This window comes from Athalia rosae, chromosome 5 (genome assembly GCF_917208135.1).
Source record: "Athalia rosae chromosome 5, iyAthRosa1.1, whole genome shotgun sequence".
Classification (NCBI taxonomy): Eukaryota; Metazoa; Arthropoda; class Insecta; order Hymenoptera; family Athaliidae; genus Athalia; species Athalia rosae.
In genome coordinates, this window is record NC_064030.1 from 8,900,869 (window position 1) to 8,920,112 (window position 19,244).

Consider the following 19,244-nt stretch of genomic DNA (forward strand, 5'->3'; position numbering starts at 1 on the left):
TGAAAAAAAGACGGAGCGCTGGATTATAAAAATTTTGTGCAGAAATCATACGGATGTTTGTAGCGTATAATGTATATTATTTTTCACACATGTTCTACACATCAATGTTAATGTGGCGCATTCATTTGTGCGTACATGTGTATTATAAGATCTGCGCACCTGGAACCTTTCTAGCCAACTAATCGGATACGTATTTTCAGAAATATGGCATTTCGGTTTGAATTAGTCTTCGTGAAATCGAAGACATCGATGGCCACTGTTGCATAAATTTTATCTCCTTGCAAATTCACTAGATAACAAATGAAGACTATCTCCAATTACAACAAGTATAACAACTTTTTACAATTTACTCCTGCGACTATAAATATTAAAATTGCATCTTTGACGCTGCTAAAAATGGAATGTTGTAATCTCGAGTGTCCCAAAAAATCATCGGGACAATTATTTATATATAATATATGTGTATATGTATTTTTTTACAATAAATATTTCACTGAATAAATCGAATACTGTTTACTCCACGTTTGGTATCGTACCAATTGAAAGGCCTGCCAACTTTCAGCGGATCTCTGAACTGAAATTATATTTCTTACTATCGAAGATAGGTGCAGGAGTACTTTTTTCAAAACAAAAAAAAAAAAAGAAAACTAAAACCAGCTACGTCGTCAAAGCTGGTGATTTACTTTTCGTTTTCTTGATTCAATATTATCGTTTTTTTCATGTCATTTTGAGAAAGACAAGAGGAAGACCTCACTGAATTAGCTCACCTTGAAATCCTCAGTTTCGCGGCGATAGATATGTAATAAACGATAAATTCCGGTGCCATCCGTACGTTCTGAATGAGACCAGATATTATTATTTTTTTGTCTCTCTCTCTCTTTCGTATTCGTTGCTAATATAGAAACACATTGAAAAAGTCAGATAATTAGCTAGTAAAGTTTTACCATCTGACTAGGTAGTCGTATCGTAGCTTTTGTAAGAATGCGACGATCTTTTGTGTCTTACGGTGCAGAACAAAATCATGCTAGCAATTAGGCCAAATAATTGCAAAAATGCTACAACCAGACCAACTGTTCCTACGACGTGTAACCTCGTTACCAGCCACATTTGGATCGCCGAAGCGCATCCTTCTCTGTACCAAAGGTCCATGTTCTTCGCCGCCGCGTCAAGACGACCGCAATATCGTTCCCTTTTTATGCAACAAGAATCCGGCACTCTGTCCTCCGTCGGCCAAGCATCGATTCGAAACCAATCCGTGTACTCGCGGACACCGCAACAATGGAACTGAAAAGTTGGAAGAAAAAAATTTTACCGGTTCATCAAAATTTTCCCTAAATAATAGTCGCCGATAGTGATTAAAACTCATTAACTAATGCTGTAAACGAACCTCGGTGTGAATATGATCCCAAACGGCAGGAAGCGTTCCCGGCTCCCTGGTGACGTTGTAATGTTTCTCGATACCGAATTGCAGTTCTTCTTTGAAGCTTCTTCCGAGATGCTCGCGAAAAACGAACGCCAATGTGCCCATCATGAATTCCGCTAAGAAGAGTAGGATGACCAGGCTGAAGTACTGAATTGACAGATATTCGAAATGTCACGTAACGGATTGTCTGATTATTCGATGATTACGCATCGGATTAGTCGTTCGATATGATCTTACGGTGATGAGCATGCATCTCGACTGAAACCAGGCGCCGCAGCATCCGAAAAATGCGACGACGAAGGTGACGCAGCCAGCTGCTAAAAGGATGGAATCGGCGGACGCAAAACTGTACTGAGGTACGAGTGTCGTATACCCAGAGTAGGCCAACCTGAGCCAAAGACCCGCGCCTAGGATACCGCAGGCGCACAGCTGCGGGGGACAAAATCAAACTGTGAATAATTTCTTCCAGTGCTTTAAAATACGGTAAGGACGAATACATCCGATACCATAACGTTGGGAGATACACCGCGAGTAGTTGACGTGACCTCAGAAATAATTTAAAAAAATTAACGCACGGGATTAGCGAGCTGGTGAACTCGATCAGTAGGTGGTATACATACATATGTGTGTACACCAACTATACCTACGACTACGCGTATACCGACAGGGTAATTTGTGTTACGTGAATTAAATTTAAGCTCAAGTATAAAACTCATTGGGATTAGTGTGTTACGTTTTACAATGAGATAAGAATACTGATGAGCTGGATCATCAGGGAGACTGCACTCTACCTTAGGCGGTTCAAGTAAATAATTTTAAGATTAACTCGAACGCGCGCTCATCGTTGCTGTATTCGTCAAATTAAGGGCAACGCGTGGGCTTCGCAACGCGAACGCAACGATCATACTGACATCGTCACGGACCCAAATAATAGCGAACTCGACCACGTTAGTGAACCGTATTATTCACGGGTAAACCAAAAAATGACTCCGCATCGAGTTCATTGAAATAGAATGAAAGGTAATAAATAAATTGAAAAAATGCAGGGAATCGGTAGACTATGAAGACAAAAATCGTGAGTCTGTCGTGCGGATCGTATAGTGCTATTTACCGTATGTCAATATGTCACGCAGTTTGTCGTGAGCCTCGAGTACGGTGGCCAATTATTCCCCTGCCCCGAAGACAGTCCAGGTCAGTCAGTAGGTTACACGAATCGGTATACTTCTCGACCATCACTTCGAGGATATTGACCTCCATATCAGTTTGCTATAAAGTGACTGATTTTAACCGTGCTGCAGTGAGCGGTAAGCGGTAAACAGTAAATTAGCAATGGATACTTTGCAGTCGTATCATCGTCAGAGGAGAGGGGAATGAGGCCTAAAAAAAAAAAAAACAAAAACATGCGCTTACACTCGTTAGCGAACGGGTATTACCGGAGGTGATATAGAAGGGGCGCTAACTAATCTTGAGTCAAAAGATTACGTGGTTAAACTAGGACGAATAAAGAAGTAGAATAATGTACGTCGATAGTCAAAGTTATCGGGTTTATGTGACTTGCACCGTTTTAAGTAGGGACTGAATGACGCCTGACGCGGTGTAGTAGCATCGACCTTGATCGCTATTTTTAATTTACTTCAACTCGTCGCGGAATATGCGTTTAACTCATCGGCGTATGGATCTATTTTTAGCGGCTGCCTGCAGACGCACTCAATTCCAACTTTTACGATACAACCCGTGTCGTATTACTATAGCATGCCGAACCATAAACTAGTTTCACTCAACCCTCTAAAAACCCACCTATCGCACTTTGCGAATTCTAAATATAGTTTGCGGGTGCATGTAACGAATTCTCGGAATCCTTCCAGTCGTTGTATTCGAATGACTGTACCTGGTGGATTTTTGAAAAGAGGGGGTTTAAAAAATTCACAAATGTTTACCCAAATCAGGACGTTTAGCGAACAGAAAACGTGCCTTATGCACGTATACCCCGTCCGGCTCATAACGAAGATGTCTGCGGGGACGTAACCCCGGAACGGGTCACTCGGCGACTCTGCTGCTTTCTAAAATTCAAACATAAGTTCAATCCGTCAATTAAATTGAATCATGTGATACTGTTGGATAAAAACTATCGCATATAATGCATCATCGTGTACTTTCGAAATCCAATTTTTCTCTATAATTTCGACTCTCCGCACACGCTGCATTGGTCGATTGTTTTATATGTTTCGACCGATCGAATAGTGTAACAATATTGAAAATAAACATCGGTGCGATCACTTACGCACTTCCCGGGCATGAACTGTTTTCAAACGCACCGTACCAAACGGAAGTAGCTCATCCCCACAAATTAGCGACGCTTTCAATTGACACAAACACAGAGAGAGAGAGATGACGATTACATAATGACGTAGGCGTTATCTGCACTTTTTGCAGTTTGTACGATTAAATAATTTCTCAAGAAAGTACGACGACGACGACGACGACGACGACGACCAAAAACTAACGCGACGAGAGAGGATAATGGCGAGTAATTCGATCGATTCGTCGCGGCTCGTCAACGCGTCCGTGTCATCGGATGCATTGAAAAGACGACGAATGGAATTAAACTGTCGGGACTAGTTGGGCCAGCTGAGCCGGTGGCGGGGCCCCACAAAGCGGGATGTCCCGCTCGTGGGCCTTGTAGGTCCCCTAACGGGACAACGTATTCTATCTTCGTCGCGACTTCGCTTCAATCTAGTAGAATGGTTGGTAGGGAGGGGAAAAAAGAAGAACCCGGGGGAATCATCTACGGGGAAAGACAGCCGACGGTGGGTGAACCGCGCATTCGAACAAGGAAAGAGTTGACTCGAATAAATTAAGTCGTTTGGTCATTGTCAGGCGTTTCACACTCGCCAGATACCAATCGGTGGATGTATTTACATTTTCATCGTGTTCGCCGAATGGAAATATTTCAGACGTCGTTCGTAACCGCGATCGACGCACCGAAAATCCTCGAGAAACTGAGTTTTTATCGCATGATTCGTCTTGCGCATTTTTACGAAGAGAGAATAGATTCGCATGATATTAATTTTTCGATGACGAACGACTCGTCCGTTTGGCGATTCTCCGAATGCGTTTCTTTTGTTTTGACAAGAGTAACAGTCTTTGAATTAGCGAATCAAACGTGTGGTTTCGACTTTCGACGAAACTTTGATTAACGGTACGATCCGCGTTTTTGCTAAAAAGTGGAACACTTTTTGGAGCAATTTGTACGAGCCGATTGTTCGACTTCCTTCTATTTTTTTTTTTTTTTTTTTTTTTGTTCAGCTTCTCTAAACAGAGCAAAGAACGTTGCGTAGAAATCACTTGGCGAGATCTACATTCGATGTAATTGCAGACCTCCGTAAACGCTTGGGTAATTTGAAAACTGATCCAATAGAAAATAGTAAGTGAAGTAATTGGAGAGAAAAGCAAATGGAACTTCGGTGGTACGGATTTTTTCTCGATCGTTAACTCGCAATTTCCATAATTGATTTCGTACGTGTATAACATGAAGTAATACGAAACGACGCACACATTTTAATAAAAAATTCGTAAGCTCAATGAAGGTGCTTCGAAGCTCTGCAGGGAGTTCACCGTTTGCCCCCAACTTCCTGCCAATTGTGCTCAATTTGCGATCATCTATGATCCCCACGCGTCCCTTGGCTAACACGCGTCCCCGTACGTTACTGCACGTTCGCAAGCTCCGAGCTTCTACGGCCGTACGAGATCAGTGCGGAAATTCACGCAGATTTTCAGTCACTCCTGCAGCGTTCCATGCGCCCGACTGACCGGAATTGCTTCCATGACGTAAGTGTAATATGATGAAAAGATCAAATTGTAATATACGTCAATCGATAATTGTCCGTACATTATACAACATTTTATAATGACGATGATTTCGATCTCGCGAACTGCAACCGCATATCGAATTACGATCGAATGAAAAATGACGCATGTTCAGGTCATCGATGAAAACGAGTCTCGTCGACCGCACTGAGAGTCGACGCTGGAAAAAAAACCGATTCGGTTTTCTCACGATCAACGAGGTCCATCCAATGAAAAAAAAGAACCAAATATTTACATAAAACCTTTCGCTTTTCACGCACAAACGACATAAAAGCCGTGCCTAGCGTGTGGTTCAATAAATATTTGTACCCGTGTCAAATCCTCGTAACAATGGATGGCTTCTTTGCTCGGCGATTGCCACTGTCGCACATCGGAAAGAAAAGCCGGTGTAAACGGTGTATTAGAAAGAGCGTTGATTAGACGGTCGGCTCATGATTCCTTCAGCACGTCCGGTTTCAGTCGCGCGAGGCGATATTCGTTGGTATACTTCCGGTAGATAAACCAAAACGTCTATCGTGTTACGTGAAATGCCGTACAAAATCCAATGAGACAACAACAACAACAACAACGTCGGGAAAATATTCCACGTAAAATAACAACCGACTTCGGAACAATGGAATGAAAAGGTAACGTAAAGGTTGTAGAATAAGAATGAATGCAGCTGCGCTTTCATTTTAGATTTTTAAAGAAGAACCGAAATCGTTTACAGAAAAACTTTACAAAATCGCATCGATTGAGCCGAGGTGGTTTGTTCCGATTACACGTGGACAGTTATTAAATTAGAGCACATGTTTCCGTAGATGATTATCGTTATGCAACGAACATGATCATCGTCGTCGTCATATTATGATGCATTCTCTCCCATAGTACGTAGTATTACGTAATAAGAGTTGCGGCTGCCCACGCGACCTTAACAACCGCTATAACTGCGCGTCCTTCCGTACAAGAGGAGTAAGAGAGTAAAGGAGAAGAAGAAAAAAAAAAAAAAAGAAGAGAAAAGACCTGCCTCCTCAGGGAACGGAAATGGGTTGTGCGAGCGCAAGCCTTAAGAAGAAGACGGCCTCGTCGATGAGAACCCTATAACTCACCTCGGTACTATACCACTGGCATAATGGCAGCGCGGCTTATCCCATGTATTTTATACCTACCACGTTATCTGTTGTGTATACATACACGTATAATAATACGTATGCCCGACTACCCGGATGAGAAAACGTGATACCTCTGAAGAGCCGGCTAACAAAGATCTCGGATTTCATACGTCTAATCTCACGCATCTGTCATAATACGTGAGACGAGTCGCGCTCTTTCGGGTTGGTTGGAGAGATTGTTTACTGCATTCATGCTGTTAACGTGCAGACTTTATTTTGTTGCTCTTGTTTTCATTTTTCTTTGCTCGCCTTCCCCACTAACGCGTCGTACCGTCGAAAAACGAAGGCACGTACGAGCAACGACGATGGAAAAAGGTAGAAAAAAAAAAGATGATCGTGACGCTGGTTATTAATGGACAGCAATCGCTATGATTATCTCGACACGCTTCTGCTTGCGAAGACACTGAATTACTTCATACTCGTATAGCACGCCGTGGCACCTCCGAACAGCGATCCCATTCAATTTCGAATCTATGCAGTTTCCTCAGTTTTGGATCTTACGACGCGCGACGCAACGATGAATACATCATTTCTGAATGAATGAAATAGGGAAAATGCGTGTCATAATACGCGTGGACATACGTGCGATGAACATTCGTAATTCATCGTGCACTTATTACAAGTGTACGTACAGACTCGCGATGAGATAAATTTTATTCAGTGAAAAGTCGGAATTTCGATTCTGAAGAACATGTGTGTAACGTATGCTGATTAAGACGGTTGAAAGTGATCACTGAATAATTTCAACTAACGACCGTATCATCGTTTAGGTGGATAAATATACATTACACAAGTGAACATATACGGTCTTGAAAATGAAAACAGTTGATGTAAAATATGTGCAGATAGCACAGTCCTCAAATACTCCGGGTAAGTGTGCGAGTTTGAACGTCGGAGTTACACATGTGGGTCGATGAGTCTGCACACGTTCAAAAACGTAGTGTGGCAACTAATTTATATCATGTATTACCTACGTAATTACGCTGTTCGAATATGATACTCTTGAACTTATAGAGTGCGATAACTTGGTCGCGATCTTTGGAGCTTTTTTTAGTTTTAGTTTCTTCGTATTTTTTCGTTTTGCCAAATCGTCTCTTTGCCGAGAACGTATTATCAAGGTCTCGTCATCAAGTGCTGTATAAATGTCAAATTACAAAGACGTAGTCAGTTAACTACTATGGTAAATAGTACAACAGATAAGAAGCAGTATTTGAAAGTTACGTACGTATGTACAGTCTGTATACGTGCTGCGATTTTAGTGTTCATTCATATAGCAATTTCAAAGTTTAAAATTAATGATACTGAGTTTTTTTTATGTGACCGTTTGATTGAATGAGAAAAAGAGAAAATCAATTGTGCGGATTTGAAGATTTCTATAGATTATCGGTTGCTCTTGGAAATCGATTGGCGGGAGGCAATTATACGCCCGTTATAGGTATCTAAATTTTTATTTCAAACTGACGGTAACTTCCTGGATTTAAAATTGAAAGTTGCGACTATTTTATCTTGAATATGTGCGGGTTGGATATTGTCAGAAGATATCATAGCGTGCACTATAGAATAGCGCTGATCCGAATAAACGGATCATCAAAATTCACTTTTGCGTACCATTCGCGCTTATCGTCTGCAGAAATCTGATATATTTTTCAATTGTCCTCACAGCTACGTTCATTTCTCGAATTACGAATCTGAAAAACTGATGACCTTCACGGGTAGGTATAAAAAAAGCTGGCTCAACGAACGTGGGAACGGAATTTGAATAAAATATTCAACAATGAGGTACCGAAATTCAAATCAAATCGAATCGAAGAGCGTTATTTTGAATGATGACGCAGTGCGACGTCGAAGGGCTGAATCGTGATTAATGGAGAACAAATTTAATTACAGGTTGAATCAATTTGTCAGTGGACTTACTCAACGTTGATAAAACAGCCCGTGTTTCTCGCGTGAGCTGTCAACCGCTCTTCACTTATGACAGAGCACCGTAACTATTAAATTCATCGAGTTGAATCCTTCACAGTTTTGCACTTGCAACTCCGTCCCGCCACGGATGCCAGGCATGAATAAACTAAAAGGTTCAAGTCAGCCAACCAGGAGATACGTGAGGATTCGCTGTACGTTACGTGTAATTTGATCGAATGCAGTGGGTACCGCCATCTAGCGTATAGGACCAACTACGTTGTTTAAACTTATCCCATAAATATAAGAACATTAGTAATCATCTCTTTATGAATTATTCAACGTAGCTCAACGCGAGAGGGAAAATTAGTTTCGGACTTTTGATGTTCCGAACACGATCTCCATCCCGTCCCTTGTCCATTTTTGGAATTTCTTATTACTATCATCCATCGACTAATTCCTTCCGAAGGGATGATCTGTTTTGTAATCATAACGATGGAATTTGAATCCTGAACGAGGTACGCCAGGGAATTACGCGTGCATGCGTGCGTAATAGAAGATCACGTTTGTATTTAGATAACGCACGATCTCGAGGTTCGATAATATCCTAATTGCTCCGACTTGGAATAGCGGTGGTTGCGCAAAGGGCGGATGCATCTCTTCGTAAAGGGTTAACTCAGGTCTGGTACGTGACGAGACTATATTGCGTCATGTATCTTATATCTCTCCGCATCTTACGAGTTGGATGTTTTCACCGAGAGTATAGAACTTGTCATACGTACTTGGGATTCAAAACACTGCGTCTTTTACCCTGGAATTTTAAATGAAATACGCTGATTCCGTATCGTAAATTTTATGCGATCGTTTCGAAGCTTTGCTGGAGAAACAAATGCTGATGCATATTATCGCAAAGTCTCATACAATTATACCAAGAAATACGTGATAAGATCTCTAAAAGTTACGGCCCCTGTATCACGAATGGGTATGCGCCAGCGGCTACATCAGATGCATAATCGATCAAGTATCCGTAGTATTCCGAAGAATGAATAAAATTGCCGATTATATCCCACGTGTTTTCACAAAAATCTCATTATCTCATTAAAAATCTCATCATTTTACCCGATGATGTTATACCAAGCCAAGAAATATCACCGCAGAATCCTTTTTTTTCCTAGACTGTTTCCAATTATAGATATATACATATATATATAGTGAAATATTGTAATCCGATATTCATTAGTAAACATGTAATTGGTAAGGTTACGAACAGGTCATCAAGATTATCCCACAGGTCAGTGATCCCCCTTCCGCATTGTTTAATGATCACACATTACCCTTGTGATGTACTTTTTTAATTAATGGTGATTTATAACTAGTACCGACAAACAGTGAATCACTAGATAATAGGTAACAAAAAACAAACCGGTATCCAATTTGAAGATCTCACCCACTGTAACAATATACCACCACATTGAGAAATTATTCACAAATCGTATGTCTCATAAGGAAAATAACACAGTTATTGGCAAGATATGATTAACTTGATAGTTTGGAAGGGCACATCCTTCCAAGCTCGTTACTTTTGTTTCTTCAGTCTTTGAGAAGATTCCTCCATCGATTCAAGCCAAAGCCTCAACTCTTTGGATAGTTCGGGCCTTCGGGCTTCCGGCTCTACTTTGGCGATGATCTCCGATATCGGAATCTTGATCCCAGTTACACTCTGTTTGCTCAAGACAACTGTACGGACGAAATTGTCTGGCAAACTGATCAGCTGCTGTTCCAGGTAGAAGTTTTTTTCATCCCAATATATCAGCTGAAATGAAAAATATAAAAATACATTAATATAAATACGTTTAATGTGCATTCTAAACAAAGATTTCATCAACGATCAGTTAAAGTCCAGTCGAATGAGGATAAAATGACGAAGTAATTCAGAGTGAGCTGAATTTCGGTGTACACGCTTATTGAGCGTTCTGAAACAACATCGGAAAGTACCCTTGATTCGACCCTGAGCTTCGCGAGTTATAGGGTCCAAAATAAACGAAAATTTGTATTTTCGCTTACATCTTCGTTTCTATCAACTTTAAGGGTTGGACAATACATAGTGAAATTAAAGGGCAAAAATTCTGTACAAAGAAGTATTCATGTAATTTTTCCGTAGGATCAACCGTTTCAGCTTAATATGGGCATTAAAAGTATGAGTTCAATACGGAGTGCGTCTCTATTCCACACCACTTATGGAGATTGTAAAACAAAATTGATACTAAAATTTGCATAATGATATTAATTCAGTCAAATCTATACAAAATAATTGGGATAAATATCTAACTTTTGAAACAAGAACTGCGATGGAGGTCTAGAAGCGGCCTAGGAATCGTGCACGAAATTGAGAAAAGCAACAATTTAAGTGAAAACGCATTTGAAAAACTTTCTTTTTATTCTTTCAGCTTAAAATTCTTTCAAATAGTGTTTGTGACATATACCATGTGTCCCAGTGTTTCCACTACAATATGTCTGGTTCCCTACCGTCAGGCGTTAGACTTACGCCATTACGCCACGTGTATTCAGGGACCACGATTTGACTCACCGGTGTAGCGTAAGCCTAGCGCCTGACAGTAAAGAGCCAGACATACTGTAACGTAATCGCTGGGACACATGGTATATTAGGTATACTTCGGAGAAACATCATTGCGAACTGATTACTCAAGAACGTGGTAGACGACTCACGTAAAATTTCGCACGTGAATGTGATTACGGATAAATGTCGATGTTACTATGAACGATTCGTACAAACCTTGGTAGTAACTTTATATGGTGTAAATATTCCAAGGGCTTTTCTGTATCGTACGGAAGAAGCACTCTGCACGACACTGCCGCCCTTTGAGCTGATAGCTCCGAAGATTCCTGACCTATCGTAGTAATGGAATCTGGCGAAGTCCAATTCCCTGACATACCTCGCGATGTTCATGTTCCTGAAAAATAGGTCCACATCCTGGGTGGTGCATATGCCTGAAATTATTGGAAAGCAACAACTTAGTTTTCGATCAGCCGATACAATTTCACCCACAAGACCTCGCATGAAAGTAAAAAAGTAAATTCTCATTCGCTAACAATGGGGACGTCATCGAAGGTTCAATACATTACAGATTCGATGAATTTCCCCTTTGTGAGCATGCAAATGAAATCCCCGTCTGTGCCTATATTAGCATCTTGATCAGTTCATTTTTTAAATCCTATTGTATGAGTTCGCGATACACTCGAAACTAAATTGCTGACGGTGGAACATGTTTCATTGTGTTATTACATTACTCACGCATTTTAGCTACATTGAAACCTAAAGTACCGTCATGTACCGTGTTACAATGATATCCACACCTCAGAATTCAACCTTACGGTGTCATACCTACACAGTCTACTTCTGCGGAGTGCATGCAGTAACGGTATTTTTCAACAGAAAAGTACTTGCTCGGCGGTTGAACCGTTTGTATTATTTTCATCTGCGCGGTTTAATTGCGTATATTGCGACGTTACAAAAACTTGATCTCAACTGCGTTTATTCCTCTGCGTATATTTTTTGTATCCCCACTTTGTTTTGTTTTTTTTTCTTTTCGCATTAGGGACAAAAAAATATGTAAATATTATAGTAATAAAAATCTAACAGCTAGGTAACCAATAGATGATAAAGTAGAATAATATTAACATGAATAGTAACAATAATTTTATCAACGAGAAAATCATGATATGCGTCACAGTTGCAAAACCGGTTATGAAAAATTTTCGTATCAAATTAACTTATAGGGTGGCCCGAACGAACCTCAACAATCTCCATTTGATTAAACTTTCTATTGCGAGAAACTAGATCGAAAAGGCTTCGATTTAGTTTTTGCGTTTTGATCCGATGCGGGTGAATATGAACCCTGATTCTTGTGGTTGAGTATCACGTTGCTGTATCATACTTGGCAGCTACTTTTTAAAAACCCTTTTTACGAACGTGCAGTGTGTCAAACGAAACTCTGACAAATCAATTAGGAGCTTTCCTCTTCTATTTTTCATAAAAAAGTTCTTTCGTTCACATTTTAAAACTGATTGTAAGTGTTTTCTTGAGCCACCCTATACATAAGGTTACCAACCCTTCACTTCAAGTGCGGAAACCCCCGAAACATTATGTTCTTTCCGGACTCCAGTCTATGAGGAATGATATCCAGATTTTCTGATTCTTATGAAAACAAATTTATTTATCCCGCATGAATAATAGTTTAATCATAGATATTATGGTTTAATTGACCATAGCGAGGAATTTAGATTTATTTTTAATAAATATCTCCAGATTTATCGGAATGCCCTTTCAAATTTGTGGTTGGTATTCCTACCGATCTAACGCGTCAAGTTATCGCAAAATTTTAATACGAGTCAAGCAACTTTCAATTTTTATTCGATAACTACGAATCTACGTACAACCGAACTCGTCGACGATATTCATCTTTTACAAAAACTTAGTCACTTTTCGATTTTAAACACATTGACAAGTCCTCACCATGGATGGTAGTTTCTTCAAAAATTTTCTTTCTCTTCTGAAAGAGTCTTCCCCAGGCGAGCGTGAAGGCGATTCTCAAAAAGTAATTGACATCGAATAAAATGTAGAGAATGGCAACGATCGCTACACTGCAGTAACAAAACATTATGAAAATCCTCTATGATGCGTGTTTGAAAATCGTACAAATCCACTTCCGTGTAAATTTATACTGCTGAAGTAAGAGCCGATTTCACCGCTTGTTTATACATATAGGTATCGCGCTGACCACGTCTGCCCGTGAACTGAATAACCTACCTTCACCGGATCCACCTGCTCGGTGTATCTTCAGCCCACATTGGAGACTTAAGTTCTGCGATGCGCCAGACGGAACATTACGTCTATACGCGATATGACGACGATATACAAAGGGAGATTCTCGGGGATACCGACGATAACTTATGGTAAAAATTCGCCAATGAGAGTCCAGATTCCACAAACAATTCGACGTACAATTTGAAGGTCGTGGCACAATCTTGCATGTGACACAAAAATTCGTGCAATATCTCAGCTCGGATAGGAAATTTTTTAACTGTTACAATTCAATACGATTCAATTATATTAAATATTTTTATAAGCTCATATTAAGTTCAGAATATTTTCGGCTATTTTCAGATAATTTCTTCAACTAGAGTTGGATAAATTTAAAATAGATACTTCCTGAATTCAAATTCTATTTTCATTCAGTATCGAGCGATAGCTTCATTCGGGTTGCGTTCCGTGCGACGTAAAACTGCAAGTTCATCGCCATTGTTAGAATAGATTTAATGGAATTCACAAAATGACGGACTTTACTCGAAAAGAATTTGATAAGCCCCATTCTTTTGCCAGGCGCAAATTCAAAGGGTCAAGTATACATTCGCTGCAGTAACGTATTTCATTCTGGGATTGGGATACAACAGCGGTCCTTGTTTTAAGGGTAGGTATTGAAAGGTTTTAAATTTTGAATTCAATTTTTATGTTATCAGATGCGCTATGGGTCTCTTTCTGAAAATCATGTTATCTTCGACGATAGAAAAAACTTTTTATTATAAAATTACACACAATAATCGAGAAACAAGGAACTTAGAATTGAGGGTTCTCTGATGGTTTCGTAAGAATAAGTGTTTCACTTCTCACATAATGAATAATGTAAGATATTAATTATTGGGGTCTCACCCCACTACAAATCCCCTCGGAATTCTTTGGATTTCACCAGAATCCAGAATTCGAATCGAAAATCCCGGGATTTGATATTGTACCGGCAGTACGGTTATTTTAAAACAAAAAAAAAATACTATGCTTCGAGTTTTCCCAAGAAATGATAGAATCGTTTCTTAAGTCAATCAAAAATATCTCATTTGACCAATGAAAATTTCCCATACGCGTAGATTTTATCTGTAACCTTTTCAGTCCCAAAAAATATCTCATAATTCAACGTTGTTTCGTTGTCAACATCGATGCGGCATGTGACGTGTTTTTTGAGTGCCCATTGCAGAAAAAAGTTATCGGATTCACTGAATTCCCGAGTTTTCGCCGCAAACCAGCTATGCGGCGGCTTAACATTTCAAATAACTTTTCAAAATGGAAATTTACAAATTCAATACGCTTTAACATCAATCGACTTTTCGTAATTTTTCCGAACTAGACTCATTGTATTTTATCCAATGTGTGAGGTCTTCCGGAGCTTCAGGTTTTTGCATTCCCGGATCAATTTCGTTTATCACATCATCTGTGCTCATCCGAAGGCCGACCATTTGTTGTTTACTGAATACGGTCGCCCGTACAAAATTGTCCGATAGTGTGATGAACTTGTGCTCCAAGTATGCCGCCTTTTGGTCCCAATAAATAAGCTGAAATAAATTTATACCAAGACGTCGAGAAATCAATCATAATTTTTGTCCTGATGATCAATTGCCCAACTAAATTACAGTCATGTGGCATTTCACATATTCACAACTCGAAGACAGCTTGTAATGCATTTGAAGTAACGTGGAATTGACCGTGAATAAAAAAAATATCTTTCCTACATTAATGATCAGGTTAATTTCCCGAAGCTTTGTCGTTGCAATTTGTGTGGTGGATGGAAGATAAGTCCTGATTTCTAAAAGCTATCCTTGGTTGAAGATTCTTCGGACTTTGAAATATCAAAAACGGAAACATGAGAAAACAAAAACGAAACCGTGAGATATCCGAAGAACGTTTAACGACTCGACCTTTTTCAGTAGTATCTGGTACAGATCTAATTTTAAAGGTTCCGATCACCTGATCTCACTCAGATCAAGATGAAAATTCACTAAATGTTCAAGGACAATCTTGACAGAAAAAATGCCACCTAAAGATCTGAAGTTCATATGATGAATTCTGTTTTTTTTTCCTCCATGAAACGATGAAATTTACTCCACCGTTTTATTCTGAAAACATGTTTCAACCCGAAATTATTCAACGTTATTTTTCTCACCTTCGTTTCGATTCGATAAAAGGTGAACACCGGCATTACTCTTCTGTGTCTTACTGTCGTTGCCACTTGGAGTGAGCTGCCTCCTCTAGAGGCTACAACTTCATATATTCCAGTTCTATGATAGTAATCGAAACGAGCAAAATCCAATTCTCTTATGAACCGCGCGTTGTTCATATGCGTTATGAACAAATCCACATCGTTCGTTGTGCAGAATCCTGTAGAATAACAAAAACTGAACCAGATGCTTGTACTGAAATTAAAATTTCTAAATAACTAATAACTATTCAGCGTCGGCAATCTATATCGCAAAATTATAATCTGAAATTTCAACCAGTGAACTATATTCATGTCACTCCGCTAATGGACCAATGTTGTAATGAGTATCAACTTTTTTTCGTCATGATAAAATGATACTCAAAGTATAACACATATATCCAATCATATATGTATAATTAAAGGGCTGAAAATCGGACCACCTTCTTCAATCTGAGGAGCAGAGTTTTTTTCTTTAAATCAAATAGCAAGAAAAGACTTCATGCTAAATACAAAACAAAAGTCAATGTCGTGTGAAAATTTCGATATCGTTCATGTGGTTCTATGTGTTCAAATTTTATTCGTATCATTGTGAACGTTGAACGAATAGAAATTTTCCCACCGTAAATTAAGAACCACATATGTATAATGGACAATGCGCATGAATACAACAGTTCGGTATTCAAATGATATCGTACCGTTGAATAACTTACCGTATATGTTAATTGCGTCGGAAATCTTTCTTCGTTTCACGGGTATCAGTTTTCGCCAAGAAAGAGTGAAGAAGACACGGATGAAATAATTAACGTCAAAAAGTGCGTACATCATCGCCACTACGGCAATCGCCGGATAAAAGAAGCCCCCCATTATGGTAAAGTAGATGCTTGTCTCAAATTTCTGAAAAGTACAATTTTTTTCAACACTTGAAACGTTTTCAAAACTCCAGGTGAACAAAAAATTCAAAATGGACGCTGAATCGTCAACTCCTCAACTCCTCGACGCTATAAAGTTTTCTTTTTGGATTTGCCAATAATTTCCTTGACCATAAGTATTTCTGTGATCCTCGCAAGGACTTTCAAACAATAAATTTTCAACTGCCAATGAGTACTCGACCACTCACAGTGTTACCCGGTATTCATTAAAAATCAGCTTGAGATGGGTATCGGCGTTCAAAAATCAAACAAATTTCATTGGCAAATTTTCAACTGGATCGACACGAGCATGGATCATGATTACATCCGTAAAGTATAAAGACAAAACTTCACCGACACAGTTCGTAGTAAGAAGACCGCGAAGGGAAAATCAGAAGAGCTAGAAAGTGGCAAGAACGCTCGTTAAAGAGCCTGTTAGATGATGACATACCCGACGAAAATCAAGGGAAAAGAAATAAAATAGATGTGAAAATAAAATTAACACGAGCATGAGGTCGAAACAAAATGCAAATGAAGAAGGTATAATAATTAATTCGACTCTAATTTGCATTAGAACATCACATGCGTATAGAACATTTAAATTAATTGAAAGTCTATTTGAATTGCCAATAGTTTGAAACTTGACAGGTACATGTCGGCTAGAAAAATCTGCAAATTTTCTTTCAGTTCCCCGAAACGATGTTGGATATGGTACGATGATATTGTACACCACCGAAGATATACGTTTATCGAGGCTAATTTCTATCGTCATATCGTTTCTTCCACCGGTCGACAATGATTATAAAGATATTATCAATTTATTGTTGCATTATCGAATTAAATTAACAATATTCTACTTACTTTTTGATTGCCGAAGGTTTGTCAGCTGTACTATATGAAGTTGTGTCATTGAAAGCTGGTCGAATCGACGTTTTTCTAATTTATTTCTCTAATACATCCTTATAATTATTTATAATGCTCAGAATCAGAATGATACTCGCTCGTTGGATCGCAGCAGACTGTCAATTTTGACGGACGCGAAAATGTTAGTAAAGTTTCTATCGCTGCCAGTTACGAAAAATCCAGCCCCCGCGCCTCGCGGGGTTTACGCTGACCTTGGTGAGGCTGCATAGGTTTGAAAAAGTGACTGGTTCTTCGGCAATATCTCGTTTTTTATGTAGGTCGCGCGGCCCAAACGTTCCGAAATATGAACTAAATAAGGTGACGCGATTTTCTACAAACATTCGTGAATCCATTTCGTCATATGGGATCCATATTTTCGTAATAGAATGTGGTCTTCAAACGTCGAAATTTTCTTTGATTATTTTTCGAAAAATTTTACCATTACTAACTTTATATTATGCACGGTGAAAAATTTGATGCTGAATTTGAGGTTGTTTCAACTTAATTAGCTCGTGTTGCGGACGAACATCATCTAGCCATTGTAAATTCACCGCAAAAATAAATCATTATTACACAAAGGACGAAGTTCAAATTACATGAGGTATCAATAATATTCAACCCAATATTGAGCTTGTTGTTAGTAATTACACAAATTCTGTCTCGAAACTAGTAAAGCAACTTGAAATAACATTTTTCATTGGTCGAATACGAACCTATAGCTTGAATCCGATGTTGAATTTGAAAGTTCAATATTGAAATTCCGTAGGAATTCCATGGAGACAAAATAACATGAATTATTTTCCTCATACCGACACAAATACAATGTTATGTGTTGTCGGCATAAAGTACAAATGGTTTGAAAATTAGTAATTGGAATTGTAATCCTCTAATGCCTCATACATTCGAAGCGAGGATGATTGCTGTTTTTGAACCGAACGGTATACCTACAGGTGAAGTTAGTCAAGTGATATTCCATGTGAAAATACCATTCGATGAGGGTTTGAATCAATATGTCGAGAGCTTCGAACCAAAATGACGTATCCCACGTGGGTTCTATAAATAAATCGGACGTTTTATCTTCGCATTTTCCTGGAACAACTTCCTATTTTTCTCGACGTTTTATCATTTACTTACTACAATAGTTAAAACTCATATTCACATAGGTTTCTGGGAGTGATGTAGTAATTTTATATGTTACTTGAATTTTAAGTTTTTGGCTGTGCCATCCCCATGTCATACTTACCAGGTGTTAGTATCCTTTTCCAGTAACTTCCCAAAACCGAAATTTCTTCGTTTCTTCGAGTGGATCACGCACAAATGATAAATTTCAACATTCCAACGGCCATATAATCAGCGTGAGCTGGATATCAGTATCCACGTTCGTATAGGTATACCGAAGCAGGTAAAATGGTGTAGCTGATATAATTACCCACACTTATTGTTAGACTTATTACGTTAGCTGTACGATTTTAGTCTATGGCAAACCGTGCGTAGACATGTAGAAATTTCTAGTTACTTCCCAAGTTAATTTTTAGCCTACAGGTCTGAACGCTCTGGTAACGGTATCTTGTCAGCGAAGACAATTCAAAATCATACGTTTATCAACATGGTGACATTTTCAATAACTTACTACGGTCGTAGGCTGCCTCCGCAATATTTATTCTACAGACGGTGCTGTCTGACTGGAAATGATTTGCCGATCCAAATTGATGCTTTCGTCGTATCCAAATAATTTTGTTGATGAATAAAATATAGACTTCGGTGACCGATGCGAAGGTTGAATATGTTAAAAATTAGCTCCGTTTTAATCCGGCTGCATAATGTGGCATGTCGAATATGAGGTTGAAAAGCAGTATACGAGACAGAAAAACAACAACGTTGCAGACGAGAATTCCAGGTATACTAACTTTAGCGTGTGTAAAACTTTGTGTAGATACGAAAAAAAATAACTCTGCCATATTCTACCATTTGACTTAAAATTTGTGATACTTAATATTATTACAAGGGATGATCACCCTAGGAACAAACAGTTCAAATTAGACACTTG

At 39.0% G+C, this 19,244-nt stretch overlaps 3 protein-coding genes and 2 long non-coding RNA genes across 9 annotated transcripts; 2 read left to right on the forward strand and 3 right to left on the reverse strand.

Moving 5' to 3' along the window:
• Positions 1–56: 56 nt before the first annotated feature.
• Positions 57–8,547, reverse strand: LOC105690213 (tetraspanin-9). 2 transcript variants are annotated; one of them, XM_012407843.4, is made up of 5 exons: positions 8,356–8,547; positions 3,361–3,483; positions 1,661–1,852; positions 1,388–1,570; positions 57–1,284 (listed from the first exon to the last, which is right to left on the reverse strand). In XM_012407843.4, the coding sequence occupies exons 2-5, from the start codon at positions 3,421–3,423 to the stop codon at positions 952–954; spliced, it is 771 nt and encodes a 256-aa protein (XP_012263266.1). In that variant the 5' UTR covers positions 3,424–3,483; positions 8,356–8,547; the 3' UTR covers positions 57–951. The 2 variants fall into 2 exon arrangements, with proteins under 2 accessions (XP_012263266.1, XP_012263265.1); XM_012407842.4 differs by lacking the exon at positions 8,356–8,547 and adding an exon at positions 3,705–4,077.
• On the forward strand, positions 7,299–9,404 carry LOC125501118. 2 transcript variants are annotated; one of them, XR_007278626.1, is made up of 3 exons: positions 7,300–7,876; positions 8,104–8,220; positions 8,329–9,404. It is a non-coding gene; the product is annotated as an uncharacterized LOC125501118 (long non-coding RNA). The 2 variants fall into 2 exon arrangements; XR_007278625.1 differs by having other exon boundaries at positions 7,299–8,220.
• A 272-nt stretch (positions 9,405–9,676) lies between these two features.
• LOC105690169 (protein THEM6-like) lies at positions 9,677–13,162 on the reverse strand. The gene is made up of 3 exons (XM_012407745.3): positions 12,875–13,162; positions 11,135–11,349; positions 9,677–10,153 (listed from the first exon to the last, which is right to left on the reverse strand). Exons 1-3 carry the CDS (start codon positions 13,017–13,019, stop codon positions 9,917–9,919), a joined length of 597 nt encoding a protein of 198 aa, XP_012263168.2. The 5' UTR covers positions 13,020–13,162; the 3' UTR covers positions 9,677–9,916.
• Positions 13,163–13,893: 731 nt separating this feature from the next.
• On the reverse strand, positions 13,894–19,240 carry LOC105690138 (protein THEM6-like). Of its 2 annotated transcripts, none has more exons than XM_048656324.1 (4): positions 18,441–19,240; positions 16,097–16,280; positions 15,351–15,565; positions 13,894–14,742 (listed from the first exon to the last, which is right to left on the reverse strand). In XM_048656324.1, exons 2-4 carry the CDS (start codon positions 16,248–16,250, stop codon positions 14,506–14,508), a joined length of 606 nt encoding a protein of 201 aa, XP_048512281.1. In that variant the 5' UTR covers positions 16,251–16,280; positions 18,441–19,240; the 3' UTR covers positions 13,894–14,505. The 2 variants fall into 2 exon arrangements, with proteins under 2 accessions (XP_048512281.1, XP_048512280.1); XM_048656323.1 differs by lacking the exon at positions 18,441–19,240 and adding an exon at positions 17,156–18,424.
• On the forward strand, positions 16,126–17,150 carry LOC125501159. Of its 2 annotated transcripts, XR_007278687.1 has the most exons (3): positions 16,126–16,254; positions 16,330–16,834; positions 16,982–17,150. It is a non-coding gene; the product is annotated as an uncharacterized LOC125501159 (long non-coding RNA). The 2 variants fall into 2 exon arrangements; XR_007278686.1 differs by having other exon boundaries at positions 16,330–17,150.
• Positions 19,241–19,244: the final 4 nt, after the last annotated feature.